This window comes from Lepus europaeus, chromosome 19 (assembly GCF_033115175.1).
Source record: "Lepus europaeus isolate LE1 chromosome 19, mLepTim1.pri, whole genome shotgun sequence".
Classification (NCBI taxonomy): Eukaryota; Metazoa; Chordata; class Mammalia; order Lagomorpha; family Leporidae; genus Lepus; species Lepus europaeus.
Window position 1 is genome coordinate 17151324 of NC_084845.1, and position 12866 is coordinate 17164189.

A 12866-nucleotide genomic window follows, 5' to 3' on the forward strand; every position below is an offset into this window, starting at 1 on the left:
CTCATCGCCTTGTAGCTGGGAGCGTTTGTTCCAAGGGCACCACGGAGCTGGTGAGAGGTTGGGTGGTGAGTGCCTTCTGGGATGTGCATAAATTTTTTTGGATTTCTTTTATTTATTTGAAAGGTAGAGTTACAGAGAGAGGGAGAGACAGAGAGGTCTTCCATCTGCTAGTTCACTCCCCAAATGGCTGCAACGGCCAGAGCTGAGCCGATCCGAAGCCAGGAGCCTGGAGCTTCTTCTGGGTCTCCCACGTGGGTGCGAGGGTCTAAGCCCTTGGGCCATCTTCCACTGCTTTCCCAGGTGCATTAGCAGGGAGCTACTCCAAGGCACCCATATGGGGTGCTGGAGCTGCAGGTAGCAGCTTACCCTGCTAGGCCCCTGGGGATGTGCATAATTTTTTTTTTTTTTGACAGGCAGAGTGGACAGTAGAGGGAGACAGAGAGAAAGGTCTTCCTTTTTGCCGTTGGTTCACCCTTCAATGGCCGCCGCGGAGGCGCGCTGCGGCTGGCACGCCGCGCTGTTCCGATGGCAGGAGCCAGGTGCTTATCCTGGTCTCCCATGGGGTGCAGGGCCCAAGCACTTGGGCCATCCTCCACTGCACTCCCTGGCCACAGCAGAGAGCTGGCCTGGAAGAGGGGCAACCGGGACAGGATCGGTGCCCCGACCAGGACTAGAACCCCGTGTGCCGGCGCCGCAAGGCGGAGGATTAGCCTGTTCAGCCATGGCGCCGGCCGGGATGTGCATAATTTATAGGGCCCTTCTGGGGTGGGTGCAGCCCAGGCTGTGGGGAAATTGGGACCAAGAGGGCAGTGGGGAGTTCCCTGCTGTTGTTCAGGCAGGACATGGGGCTGAGCCACTCTGGGCGGTGGCCCTGGGGATGGGGAGAAGGGGTCCAGTTCTGGTGTTGGGAAGTGTCCTGAGGCTCCAGTATGGCGATCAAGCCAGGTGGGGGTGACTGACGATGGTGCAGCTGGTGTTGGGCAGAGAGCACAATCCCCAGTGTCATGAGTGCGAGAGGCAGGCGAGGACTAGCAGTGGGGTCCCCATGGCCTGATGGGGTGGGGAGGGGACACAGTGTGTGGAGATCTAAGTGGGGTGGGCTGAGCAGAGCCTGTGGGGGGTGGGGGCTGCGTGGCTCTGGAGAGAGAGAAATGTTTACTGCTGGGTGGGGTGTGTGTGTCAAGGGCAGTGTTTTCCTGGGTTTCACCACGTATTTAAGACTGCTGGGCTGGGCTGTGGGTTCTGAGGATGGTCCCGAGCAAGTCTGCCACTGGTGTGGGGGCGGGGCAGGCACGCTGTGGCCCGGGAGAAGCCTCAGTGGGAGCAGCTGCCTGGAGGGGTCCAGGGCAGATAGGGAATTTGGGGAGTGGGTGCTGGGGAAGCCCACATGGCGGCATTTCCTGCTCTGCAGGGCCGGCAGGATGAGGCTCTGCACCGTCCCTGGCTGGCCTTCGCCATGGGACAGGCACTCAGGAATGGCGGACAAGCCCCTAAGGCCCCCAGGAGGCCCAGGGAGGGCTGTGTCTGGGTCACAGGCAGCTTTTCTGCATGCTGGTTGGGGGAGGGCAGACAGGCGTGGGGCACTGACTGTACCCTGTGGGCCTGTGTCTTCGCAGACCTAACTTCTGGCTGGGGAACGAGACCCTGAAGGTGCCACTGGCGCTCTTTGCCCTGAACCGGCGGCGCCTGTGTGAGCGGCTGCGGAAGAACACGGCTGTGCAGGCGGGCTCTGTGGTGGTGCTGCAGGGCGGCGAGGAGACCCAGCGCTACTGCACCGACACCGGGCTGCTCTTCCGCCAGGTGAGCCCAGCTCCGCCCAACCAGGGCCTGCACTGTGCCTCCCGGGGCCTGCCTTCTCCAGCTCCCTGCCTGCTGGGTGTCAGGCAGCTCTGCCGCCTGGGGGACCCTGGAGAGGCCCACTGGAGGCAGTGCAGGCTCTGAGAGCCCAGGGAACCCACAGGCTCTGGGGGAGGGGTCAGGGCCCTCATAGCCATGACTGCAGGCAGAACTGGCACCGGTCAGGCTCAGTGCTCCGAGGTCAAAGATGATGGCCCTGGAGGAGCAAGGAGGCAAGGCTTCATGGAGGAAGCACCATTTGGTGTGGGCCCTGAAAGTTGGGGTGAATTGAACAGGTAGGGGGATGGTGTGCACAGGTGGGCAAGATGAAGGCAGCTTTCCACAGCCAGGGAACAGCAGAGGGGTCAGGTCCAGGTGGGGAGGGCTGAGTTCTGTCTACAGGGAGGAGGATGGGGTGTTTGTGTGTGTGTGATTGTGTGAGTGTGTGAATGTGTGTGTATATATGTGTGTACGTGCGTGAGAGTGTGTGTGTGTGCATGTGACTGTGTGTGTGTGTGTGTGTGTGAGTGATGGGGCAGCTCATCTGAGCAGGAGTCCACTCGGCTCATGCTGACCTTGTGACCTACACTGGGCCTCAGTTTCCTCTCCTGGGAAGTGGTGCAGGGGCTCCCTGATGTTCTGCAAGTAACAGGACGCCAGCCTGGATGTGGTGGCCTCGGCTGGGAATCAGCAGCAGCCCCCAGTCTCCAGAAACAGGAACAAAGACCCCTCCCCCCCCCCCCCCCGCCCGGAGGAATAAGGATGCTTGTCCAGGACACCCGGGAGGCCCTGAGCTGGACCCGCTCCTGCTAGGTCTAGCATCATACCCACTTCACAGATGAGGAAGCTGAGGTGCAGGAGGAAAATGACTTGCTAAGAAGTGGAGCCGGGATTAGAACCCCATCTTCTGACTTCAAGATCAGTGTTCTGTTCTCACTGCCATGCCCAGATCTGGGGCCGATGGGAACTCTAGGAGCTCCCTGGAGACAGGTGGAGTGCAGGCAGCATGACTGTGCTGTGTCCAGGTCGGGGTGGGGGCGGGAAATGTGGAGGGGAGCTGAGCCTGGAGAGAGGGTAGCAGGTGTGGCCTCCCCAGCCGGGCACAGATGGGCCGCGACGCTCGTGGCCAAGAGCAAGTGCACAGGGTTTTTCCTGACAGCACCTCCTGCCCGAGGGTCCCATACTTCTGTCCCATCATTGTGGCTGCGCACACCTGCAGAGCCCTGGCTGCTAGAGACACGCAGGTCTAAGTAAGGTTTTTCTGTCGCTTCTCGAGGTTCACATATTCTGTGATTTAAAAACCAATTTCCTAAATTCGGCTGTTGGCGCCCCTGCTGATGATATGCAAGGTTAATTTTGGAGGAGATCCTCCTCCACCTCGTACCTTTATATCATTGCTTTAGCTCAGTGTTTATCGCCAAACACTGCAGTCAGCTGCCCTGGGGGTGGGAGAGGGAAGTGAGACCTCCTGAATGGAGGCTGTGTCTTAGTGCAGGCATCCGGCCTGCGGGCTGCAAGAAACACAGGGCAGGGCTGAGCCAGAGCTGTGGTGCTGCTGGGTGTGTGTCCTCAGGGGTCCTGGTGGGGGTCACTCAGGGGTCTGGCCGAAGAGATGGGGCTCAGGCGTGCTGGGGCGTAGGTGTAGAGACCTCTCAGACTGCTGGAAGCAGGGTGGGAGGAGCCGCTAGGATGTCCGGATGAGGTGGGGAGCATGTGGCTGGAGCGGAGAGCTGGGTGCTGAGTGCAAGGGCTGTGGGAGGCTGTGGGGAGATGGCGTCCTGTTTGCTGCGCCCCTCCGTGCGCTGTGGGTTTCTGCCCTGCTCCCTGGGTGACCAGGCCCCGGTTTCCCTTTGCAGGAGTCCTTCTTTCACTGGGCTTTCGGCGTCACCGAGCCAGGCTGCTATGGCGTCATTGATGTTGACACCGGGAAGTCGACCCTGTTTGTGCCCAGGCTTCCTGCCAGCCATGCCACCTGGATGGGCAAGTAAGGAGCAGTCCGGGCCTGGTCCCTGTGGATCTGACCATGGGCTGGCGGGGGTGGGGAGGGAGTCCAGGGCCCGTGGCGAGGGGGACGGAGTAGCAGGAGGGAGGGTTGGTGGTCAGGCCTGTCGGTAGCTGCTCTGAGCCAGAGGCCGGCACCATGCTTGGGAAAGGGCAGCAGAACCAAAGCTGCAGGCTGGTGGGCGGTGTTGGCTTGGAGGTGGGCTTCCTAATCTCGAAATTCTGAATTCTAGCTTTGGGAAATGCCATGCTCACTCCAGCATGGCCTCCGTGGGCGGTTTGGGTCAGGGGGAGGAACCGTCTCTGAGGCCCACCCCTGATGGGCAGGAGGTGACTTGACACCTGTATCTGGCCTCTCTTGGGTCCTCTGTGAGGCCCTGGGGCTGTGCCTGGGAGCAGAGGTCTGGCCGTGGCACCTGGCTGCTCCAGGGCCCCTGTGGAGCCCCTGCTGCCTGCTCACAGGCGCTGAGGCAGAAGCTGTACTTAACCAGGGACGTGCGAGGTGATCCGAGGGTCCCGCAAAGCGCTCACTGCCTCCCAGCCTGTCATTTCCACCTGGAGAGCGATTATTCTGGGCTAATGTATAAATTGCAGCCTTCGCTGCCTGGCGCCCCAGAACGCTTATTACCAGGTGAACTGACATGGCTGCGGCTGATTTGAGTGGCAAGGCGCCTGGCTGCCACAGTGCTGGGCTCCTCGTGGAGGGCAGGCCCACGCGGGGCTGCCCCACTTCCTCCACCTCATGCCCCATCTCCTCCCTGGCCCCCAACACAAGCCCCACAGCCTCCCTTGTGGGCCCTGCCATGCAGCTCTTCTGCTGCCTTGTGGCGAGAGGTGCGGGCCCACATGCTGGTGACAGTGGTGCTCCGAGGCCACCTGGCAGGATCCCGGCCTGGCCCTGGGCCTTGAACTTGCCTGCGGAGACTCCGCCGGTAGCCGAAGTGGCAGAAGAAAAGCACGCTGTGTTACTCCCGGGGATGTTTTCCTGGCCTGGCCCTTGGGAGGGAGGGCGGGGAGTGGACACGCCCGATCCAGCTGGGTGTGGTGGCCTTGGCTGAGAGTGGGCAGCAGCTCCCAGGGCCCTCCCCTGACCACCGCCTTCCCATCCTGATCGTTACTGTCCACCTGATTCCGTCCCTGGAGAGTCCCGACCTCTGCCCCATTACAAAGGGAGTCAGGCGCAGTGTGGTGACGTGACCTGTGCTTGTCCTGAGGCCTGGTGGCCTTGTGTACTTGTCCCTGGAGCTCCAGTTCCTTCCCTGTGAACAGACAGTGACGCTGCTCATGGGGCCCCACTGGCTGCCATTTCCGTGGTGTCCCTGTGGGGACGGTTGTTACACTTGTGACACCAGGGGAGGCTGTGATGATGTCAGGGGAATGACTGATGAGTCCAGAAATGGCCCCAGCCAGCAGTGTTTCTTGTGGAATGTCTTCTCGCTCCTACGTGACCCTGGTCATGACTGGTTTGATGCACGGATGACTGAGAGAGCAGACCACAAGGTGCACTCTGCCGTGGGGCACTCACCCTGGGGACCACACAGTGAGGAAGCCCAGAGTCCCCCACGTGGAGAGTCCTCGCTGACAGCCAGCCCCGCCCATGCATGTGAGCCTTCCCAGTGTGGAGTGGAGATTGCCCATTGGGGCCCTGGGAGTTTCCAATGTTCAGAGTCCATTCCCATGATCAGTGGGTTTCCACCGAGTGTCTGGGTCCTGTGCTACCCAGTCCCTGACTCCTGGAGCTGGCCTCTGGAAGACGATTCTCCCAGAATCCTCTCTCCACCCGGGGGTAGAGCTGTGGCCTCGACCCTTCCCACAAGGGGCACATCTCGGGAGCAGCATCTCGGGGCCCCTGTGTGGCCTGAGCCTCAGTTCTGTCTGACCTGGCTGCCCTCTCAGTCATCCCCACCCCCGCTGTGGCCCTTCCTCCCAGCTCAGATGCCACAGAGACGTCCCATTGCTCGGAGAGCTGGTGCAGCTGTCAGGGCCCTGGTCCCATCTGAGATGCGGGGATGGGCAATGATGGAAAGACAGCTTCAGGGAGGTCTGGTCAGGGCCCCACCTGAAGTTTCTGCTCATGGGGTGGGGGCTCTGAGTGCGCCTCCTCCCTGTCTACTGCTGACCCTTACATGGGTCAGGTGTGGACAGCCTGTAGGCTGTGATGGAGAGCCTGGGTCCTGCCCCAGAGACCCCGCCGTCCAGCGGCTGAATCTGCGTGCATCTCACTGTGGCTCCCTGCAGCCTCCATCTCGGGAGCCAAATGGCACTTGACTTGAGGGTTTAAAACCCCAGGATCTGATTGGTCAGGGAACAGCTGCTAGCAGTTGGCTTTTCAGGAGTGTAATCTCCAATAATACAAGAATAATGTCCTGCGCCTTGGCCGCAGCTGGGTTTCCGAGCGGCTGTTAACAGTTTGCCTGTGCTCAGACCCTGCTATGCTGAGCCAGCTCCTTGTCTCGCGTGGACAGAGGGGCCTGGGTGACCTTGAGGGTTGCAGGTGGGTCCTCCTGTGACGGGGCAGCCTTGGTCCCAAGGGGGATTCTGGCCCCACAGCTTCGAGGTGGGTCCTATGTCCTGCAGCTCAGGGTCCTACAGCAGCCACCCCCAGCAGGCCTTTCTCTTCCTCTACTCTGGAGTGACCGTGTCCAAGCTCCTCTGTCCCCCAGCCCCTGGAGAGAAGGCACAGTTGTCAGAGGGCGGTAGAGAAGGGTGGGTTGGGTCTGGGGAGTGGCCGGATCTGCTTGCCTGTGGCTGCTCGCAGACACTCGTAATCAATAGAGCGCTGGGAGCCAGGCTGATGGGATTACCTGGCCTTTGCGATCAAAACCCAGCAGACTGAGTGTTTGACCTTCAGCTCCTCCGCTTCCTTTGCAGTCTCTATCTGATGGCTTTTGAAAATCCTCCAGGCAGATCCTGCCATTCAGAGTCGCCCAGGGAAACCGCACCCCCGTCTGCAGGCTCTGTCGCTTCCTGGGTCAAGTGTCCGCCTTGCTGTTGGGGTGCAGCTGCGCAGGGGCCGTGGGTAGTCTGGTACCAGCCTGTTCTTCTCCCCTGGCCTTTTTTGGGGGGGATCTTCTAACTTGTTTTTATTTGGAGTCTTTGCTCATAAAAGCATGGTGCTTTTTGGGTAAGTGAGCGTTTCCCATCGTTTTCCATCAGAATCAGACTTGGCTAATGGCGGCTTTGGCTGTGGTATCTGGAAGCCTCTCAGTAGGCAGAAAATTGCCTCTGTGACTCAGCGCCCTGGGCAGCTTCAGAGCCCACAGAGGGTGAGCGGCTTTGGGCCGGGTGTGGGGACCTCCTGCACTTTGCAGCTTGGCCTGGCCCACGGGAGGAGCTGCTCGGCCTGCCTGGGGGCCTGTGTGGCAGCGATGAACCTTTCTAGGGCTCTGGGGTCGCTCCTTTTGGTCTGGGAGCTGCTGTGGGGTGCACACGTGTATAGTGGATTCATGTGTATGTGTGTACATGTGAGATGCATGTTGAGTGTGTGTGTGCGCAGTGATCATGGTACACATGTGTTTGCGGTTTGGAGCATGTGTTCTTGTTCATGGCACTGTCCCCTCCCCATGCATACACCTTGCATCACAAGAACCAAGACTTCCTTAGCCTCTCTGGCCTGTGGCCTCCCCTGGCTCCCTCTTTGATTGGGGTGGGGACGTGGGGCCCTCCAAGGGGCACAGGCCTGCCTGGGAAGGGGTGTCTGATCCTGGCAGCCTGGCCCAGACACCTGGGCACCAAGGCATTGCGGAGTCCCCAGCCAGGTACGGCCCGCTGGCAGGGCTGCCGTGGCCTCCTCCTTCCTCAGCGCCGCGGCCCTCCCGCTGCTCAGCTGCTCTGGGGCGTCCTCCCTGCCTGGGAGAGCCATGCTTTCCCCTGTGATGAGATGAGATGGTTGCCGACCTGCACTGGAGCCCACGGCCTCTGCCCGTGTGCTGCGCTGCCCGGAATGAAAGGCAGCGGCATTGTCTGCAGCCGAAGGCAGCTCTGGCCGTGGACGCAGACGGCGCCTGCTGTAATTTGGCCCTATTACTTATTCATTAACCGCGGGCAGGTGGTCAGCTGGCCGCTGAGACCTGCTCTTTGGAATTTCATTTTCTAGAGGGCTCCTTTGCGTCTGCCCTGCGTGCCATTAATTTAACGTCTCCTTCCTGCCAAGGCCCACGCCGGGTGTTGGCGCTCACTGCAGAGTGAGCGGGTGTCAGCTCTGAGCTACGGACCCAGCCACTGACAGAGCAGGTCCACACGGTCCCTGGGGGATGAGAGCCCCCTTGAGCAGGGAGTGCCTCACCTTCAAATTCTCCCTTGCACGTGGCAGGCGAATATCCTGGCCCTGGAGCTCCCGGGCAGTGGGGCCTGGTAAGAGCTGCCCAGGACGGTCCCCAGGCTCCAGGTAGGATAGGGTGTAGGCCTGCCCTGTGGCTGTCTCTGGCCCTGGGCAGCCTGGCCACGTGGTAACTTCTTCAGCCAGCTGTGCAGGGCACAAGGGGGCTTGCCACTCTGTTTCCCATCAGCCTCCGAAGGCTGTACGATGTGGCACTCTGGCTTCCATATTCCTTAGGGTGACATTTAAGTGAGGTCTACCGTGGTTGGCCTCAAAACGTGAAAAATAAATACCATTCAAACTCTTCATCCTAAAACAGAACGCACAGTGCCAGGGAGGGTCTCATCTGTGGCCTGTAGCTAGGGAGGCGCATCTCGGTCCCGGAGGCCCAGCTGGCGCTCTGGCTGGACCGTGTCAGCTGGTTTCAATGAGCAAGGCAAGTGGCGTTTGGCGGGGCTGGTACCTGTGCTCACTTCCTGCCAACACTGGGGCAGCGGAGAGCGCATGGAGCCCTCCCCAGGCCTCCAGTCCCCTAAGTCTCTGATGAGGCTTCAGTGCAGGGAGGACAGGAGGGGCAGAGACGCCATTCCTGGTGGCCTCCCATGGCAAGGTGGGAGGTGTCAGTCCCATACAGGAAGGGGGTGAAAAGGTGAGATGCTCCCACTGATGGCCTAGCTGCCCCTCTCTAGGGAGGCCCTACAGAGGCTGGCCTCAAAAGCAGGGCCTTTGTACTTCCCAAGAGTCTATTGAGAGTTTGCATTCCATGCCTATCACAGCTGGAGGTGATGAGGCGGTGGGGCCAGAGGCATTGTTGGCAACTGACTGAGGCGTTGGGGCGCAGCCGGGTACTCAGATGGACGTGGTGGACGTGCCCAGCAGCGCGTTTGCGTTTGCTGACAGCCCTGCCCCTTGTTTCCATCCTGACCCTTTTCTGCTTTGTGCGTTTGTACCCAGCTACAGGGTCAACTGGGCACTGCTCAGTAGCTGCGGCTGTGCGTGCTGCCTTTGAGCTGGCTGCACATGGGCCAGCCCCACAGCTGGGGCCTCCAGGGCCCAGCGAGGTTCTTGTCATCAGTTCGTGTCCCGGAGCTGCTTGAGGCCATGCTCCCGGAGGTGTCCGACCTTGGCCGGCTCACCTGAGTCCTGTCTAATGTGGCAGCCTGTGTGACTATAGTGAGCACATGTCATTCACTGCAGGAGCTTGATACCGGGCAAGCACTGCAGAGGCCGAAAGGGAGAAGCAGCGGGGGCGTCCTGGTGGCAGTGACCAGGGTCTCCTCGCACTGAACTCTGCTCTGTGCGTGTAGCTCTGAGCCCCACTGCCAGTCTCTGCCGCCTCTCCCGCCACCCCGTCTGCCCCTGGATCCAGGGTTGTGCTTCTGCCACCCTAGTGGGCAGAGAGGGACATGGTGGAGGACCAGAGAGAGCCAGGCATTCCACTTCCTGGGCAGTGCTGCTGGTCTTTGTGTCACAGTGGCCGAGAGTAGCACGCAGGACACTTATGCAGGAACTCGCCCATCAAGGTGGTCACCTCTGAGTCGCAAGGTGTCGTCCTGCCCTGCTGGATCTGCACCTCCCTCCCCGGCAGCCCTCTCCCACCCCCTCACCCCTCTCGGGCCCAGGAAGCACAACCCAGATCCATCTGCTGTTTTCCGACTGAGCCCTCCTTCGTGTGGGCATGTGGTGAGGATGGGCTGCATCCCCCCGTGCTGACGTGCCAGGGTGGGATGGCATGTGCATGCGTCATTGGACTTGGCTGGCGATGGCCCCCCATGAAATTCACTTTCCTCTGCATGTAGGCTCTGTCTCCCACAGCGGCACTGACTCATCTGCCCACCAAGAGCCTGAGGTGGGGCCTGCCCACAGCAGCCACAGCCAGGGGCCCATCACGGGACAGGCAAGGGCCGGCCACCCTCGTCTGCGCCGGGTCTTCTCGCCAGCGAGGAGCGAGCAGTTTTCTCATCACGCTGTCAGACTGATACTTCTTCAGGCTGCTAATATGTTAGCTTTCCTGTGACAAGGCTCCGTCCTGGCCTGGGAGGCAGCTTGGTTCTTGCTCTGAAGGGCGGGCTCTCCCTGGCGAGGAGGAAATGACCAGGGCGCTGGCTGCAGCTGCTGGCTGCAGGTGGCCAGGGTCACAGAGGAGTGAAAGCGAGTCGGGGGGTGGGGTAGGTGCTGAGGGAGGCAGGTGAGGCTCAGGTGGCACTGCGGCTCAGGACTCTGTCTTTGAGACTGTGCTGGGCAGACCCACTCCGTGCCAGTGTTTGGATGGGCAGGGTCCTGGGGCTTCACGGCCTGGGTTTGTGTGCCGGGCCATTGCCAAGCCCTGACCATGGCATATCCCTGTGTTTGCCTTTGAGGATCCATTCCAAGGAGCACTTCAAAGAGAAATACTCCGTGGACGACGTCCAGTACTCTGACGAGGTGAGTAGCTGACGCCTCTTCTCTCCCAGCTGCTCCGGGCTTCCCGGAGCCTCCTCCCCCTGCCACAGCCTGGCTGGACTTCAGGGACAACATCACCCAGCCACCAGCTGCTTCTGGTAGGCGGGAAACACACAGCCTCAGAGGAAGTCACTTCTCTGCCTGCACAATGCCCGTGACTTAATGGAGGGAAGTGTGTGGTGACCTGGCTTGTGGCCGCTGAGATGCGCTGGGGAGGAGGCTCGGAGGCCGGTCTGCAGCAGGGGCCCTGTGTGACCTAAGTCACACCCTGGTCTGCGCCTGGGTCTTCACGCATCAGGAGCCCTCCCCTCAGGCAGAGCTGTCAGCAGAGCTCCAGGCCGTGCAGGTCTGTGCGGTAGAATGCAGTTGGAGCCCGCTGTCCCGAATCCATTTCCCACTTGGCTGTCCTGTGGGTGTCATGTGGTCTGGGCTTGTGAGCGACTCTCCTCCTGGGGTTTTGAATCTGTCCTGAACCCAAGCAGGTGAAAGGGGCTGCGCTGATAGGGCGGGGCTCAGCAGAGGTTAGAGCGCGGCCGGGAGCCCTGTAGTATAAGTGACCCAAGTGACAAGGTCCCTAACGCTGCAGCTCCTCTGTGCCTGGGCACCATCACAAGCCCACATTCTGTGCACATCATGCTGGGTAGAATGTGGAACACGCAGGAGTCAGGGCCTGCTACTGGAGGTCCAGCCCTGGCCTGGCAAAGTTCAGTGGACAGGGCACCCATGGCCAAATGTCGCATGTCCCCAGGCAGGTCAAGTGTGTGCACACTCGAGCCAGGGAGGTAGTGAGGAAGTGGCCAGGGGAACCACCAGCTGGGGACCAAGCCAGTCCCCCTTCCCCTCCCACTTTGCAGGACTCAGCCTATGTCAGGGTGCCAGTACCAGGCTCCCGGGGACCCTGGCTGGACACGTGGCTCTGTGAGCGATGGTCTGTCCCGGCATCAGGGACCTAGGCCAGCCTGCTCCTGGCAGGCAGCTCACCTTGACCAAGGCAGACACAAGGCTGTGCTGTTCCGGGATGCCATTTCCACCGCGCCCCATCCTTCAGGGCCCAGCACCTGTTCAGGTAATCCCTTGCTGACTCTACTCCACACCGGTGCCCTTCCCCTGAATGCAGTAGACGTTGTGGGCACTGGCTGGGTTCTGACCTGTTCCTTTCTGTCTGGCATTTGTCTCAAAGACTTGCTGTAGTTCCTTCCTCTCTGCCCAGGCACAGGAACATGTGGGCATCAGAGGAGGGTGAGACCAGGGCTGACCTTGGCAGCCCAGGCACAGGAGGGAGTGCGTGGGAGAGCAGCCACCACCCCAGGAGGCCTCGTGAAGGGACACCCTCGCACCCACGGGCCTGTTTCTCCGATGCCTCTTTCCTGTTTGGATCCTGGAGAGGGAGGGGCCTCTCTGTGTTGGGAGTTTGGTACCAAGCATTTAACAGACTCAGCATCCAGCAGTCTGTTAGTACCCTGTGTTGGGCATAGGATTTGCAGTGGACTGAACACTCACTGGCAGGCCTAGATGAGGCCACCGGTCCCTTGGCTTGTATTTCTGAGTACGAGAGAAAAAGGGACCTGCTTGCTCTTGATTTTGACTTTGTTTCTGACACTTGCAAGGTATATGAGTATGCATGGATTTCCCAATTTTTTCTGCTGTAAATTAAGCTTTTTTTTTTTTTTAAAAGATTTATTCATTTATTTGAAAGGCAGAGTGACGGAAAGGGAGGGAAAGTGCGAGGGGCGGGGCAGCAGGGAAGAGAGAGGTTTCATCTGCTGGTTCACTCCCTAAATGGCCACAACAACGGTGGCCGTGCCAGACTGAAGCCAGGAACCAGGAACTCCATTTGGGTCTCCCACATGGGTGGCAGGGGCCCAAGCATTCAGGTCATCTTCCGCTGCTTTTCCAGGCAAATTAGCAGTAAGCTGGATTGGAAATAGAGCATCTGGGCCTCAAACCAGCACTCACGTGGGATGCCAGTGTCGCAGGTGGAGGCTTAACCTGCTGTACCCCAACATTGGCTTCTTGAAATAAACTTTTTTAAAAAAATCTATTTGACAGGTAGAATTATAGACAGTAAGAGAGAGAGAGACAGAGAGAAAGGTCTTCCACTTCCCAAATGCCCACTACGGCTGGCGCTGCGCCGATCTGAAGCCAGGAGCCAGTTGCCTCCTCCTGGTCTCCCACGCGGGTGCAGGGCCCAAGCACTTGGGCCATCCTCCACTGCACTCCCAGGCCACAGCGGAGAGCTGGACTGGAAGAGGAGCAACCGGGACAGAAT

The 12866-nt window shown here is 60.1% G+C and overlaps 1 protein-coding gene across 1 annotated transcript in view; it reads left to right on the forward strand.

Moving 5' to 3' along the window:
- Positions 1-12866, forward strand: part of PEPD (peptidase D) — a 113820-nt gene that overhangs the window by 7358 nt on the left and 93596 nt on the right. Inside the window, exons 2-4 of the mRNA XM_062176102.1 lie at positions 1617-1800; positions 3693-3820; positions 10516-10579. Coding sequence (XP_062032086.1) covers positions 1617-1800; positions 3693-3820; positions 10516-10579 — 376 coding nt within the window. The remainder of the gene's footprint in view (positions 1-1616; positions 1801-3692; positions 3821-10515; positions 10580-12866) is intronic.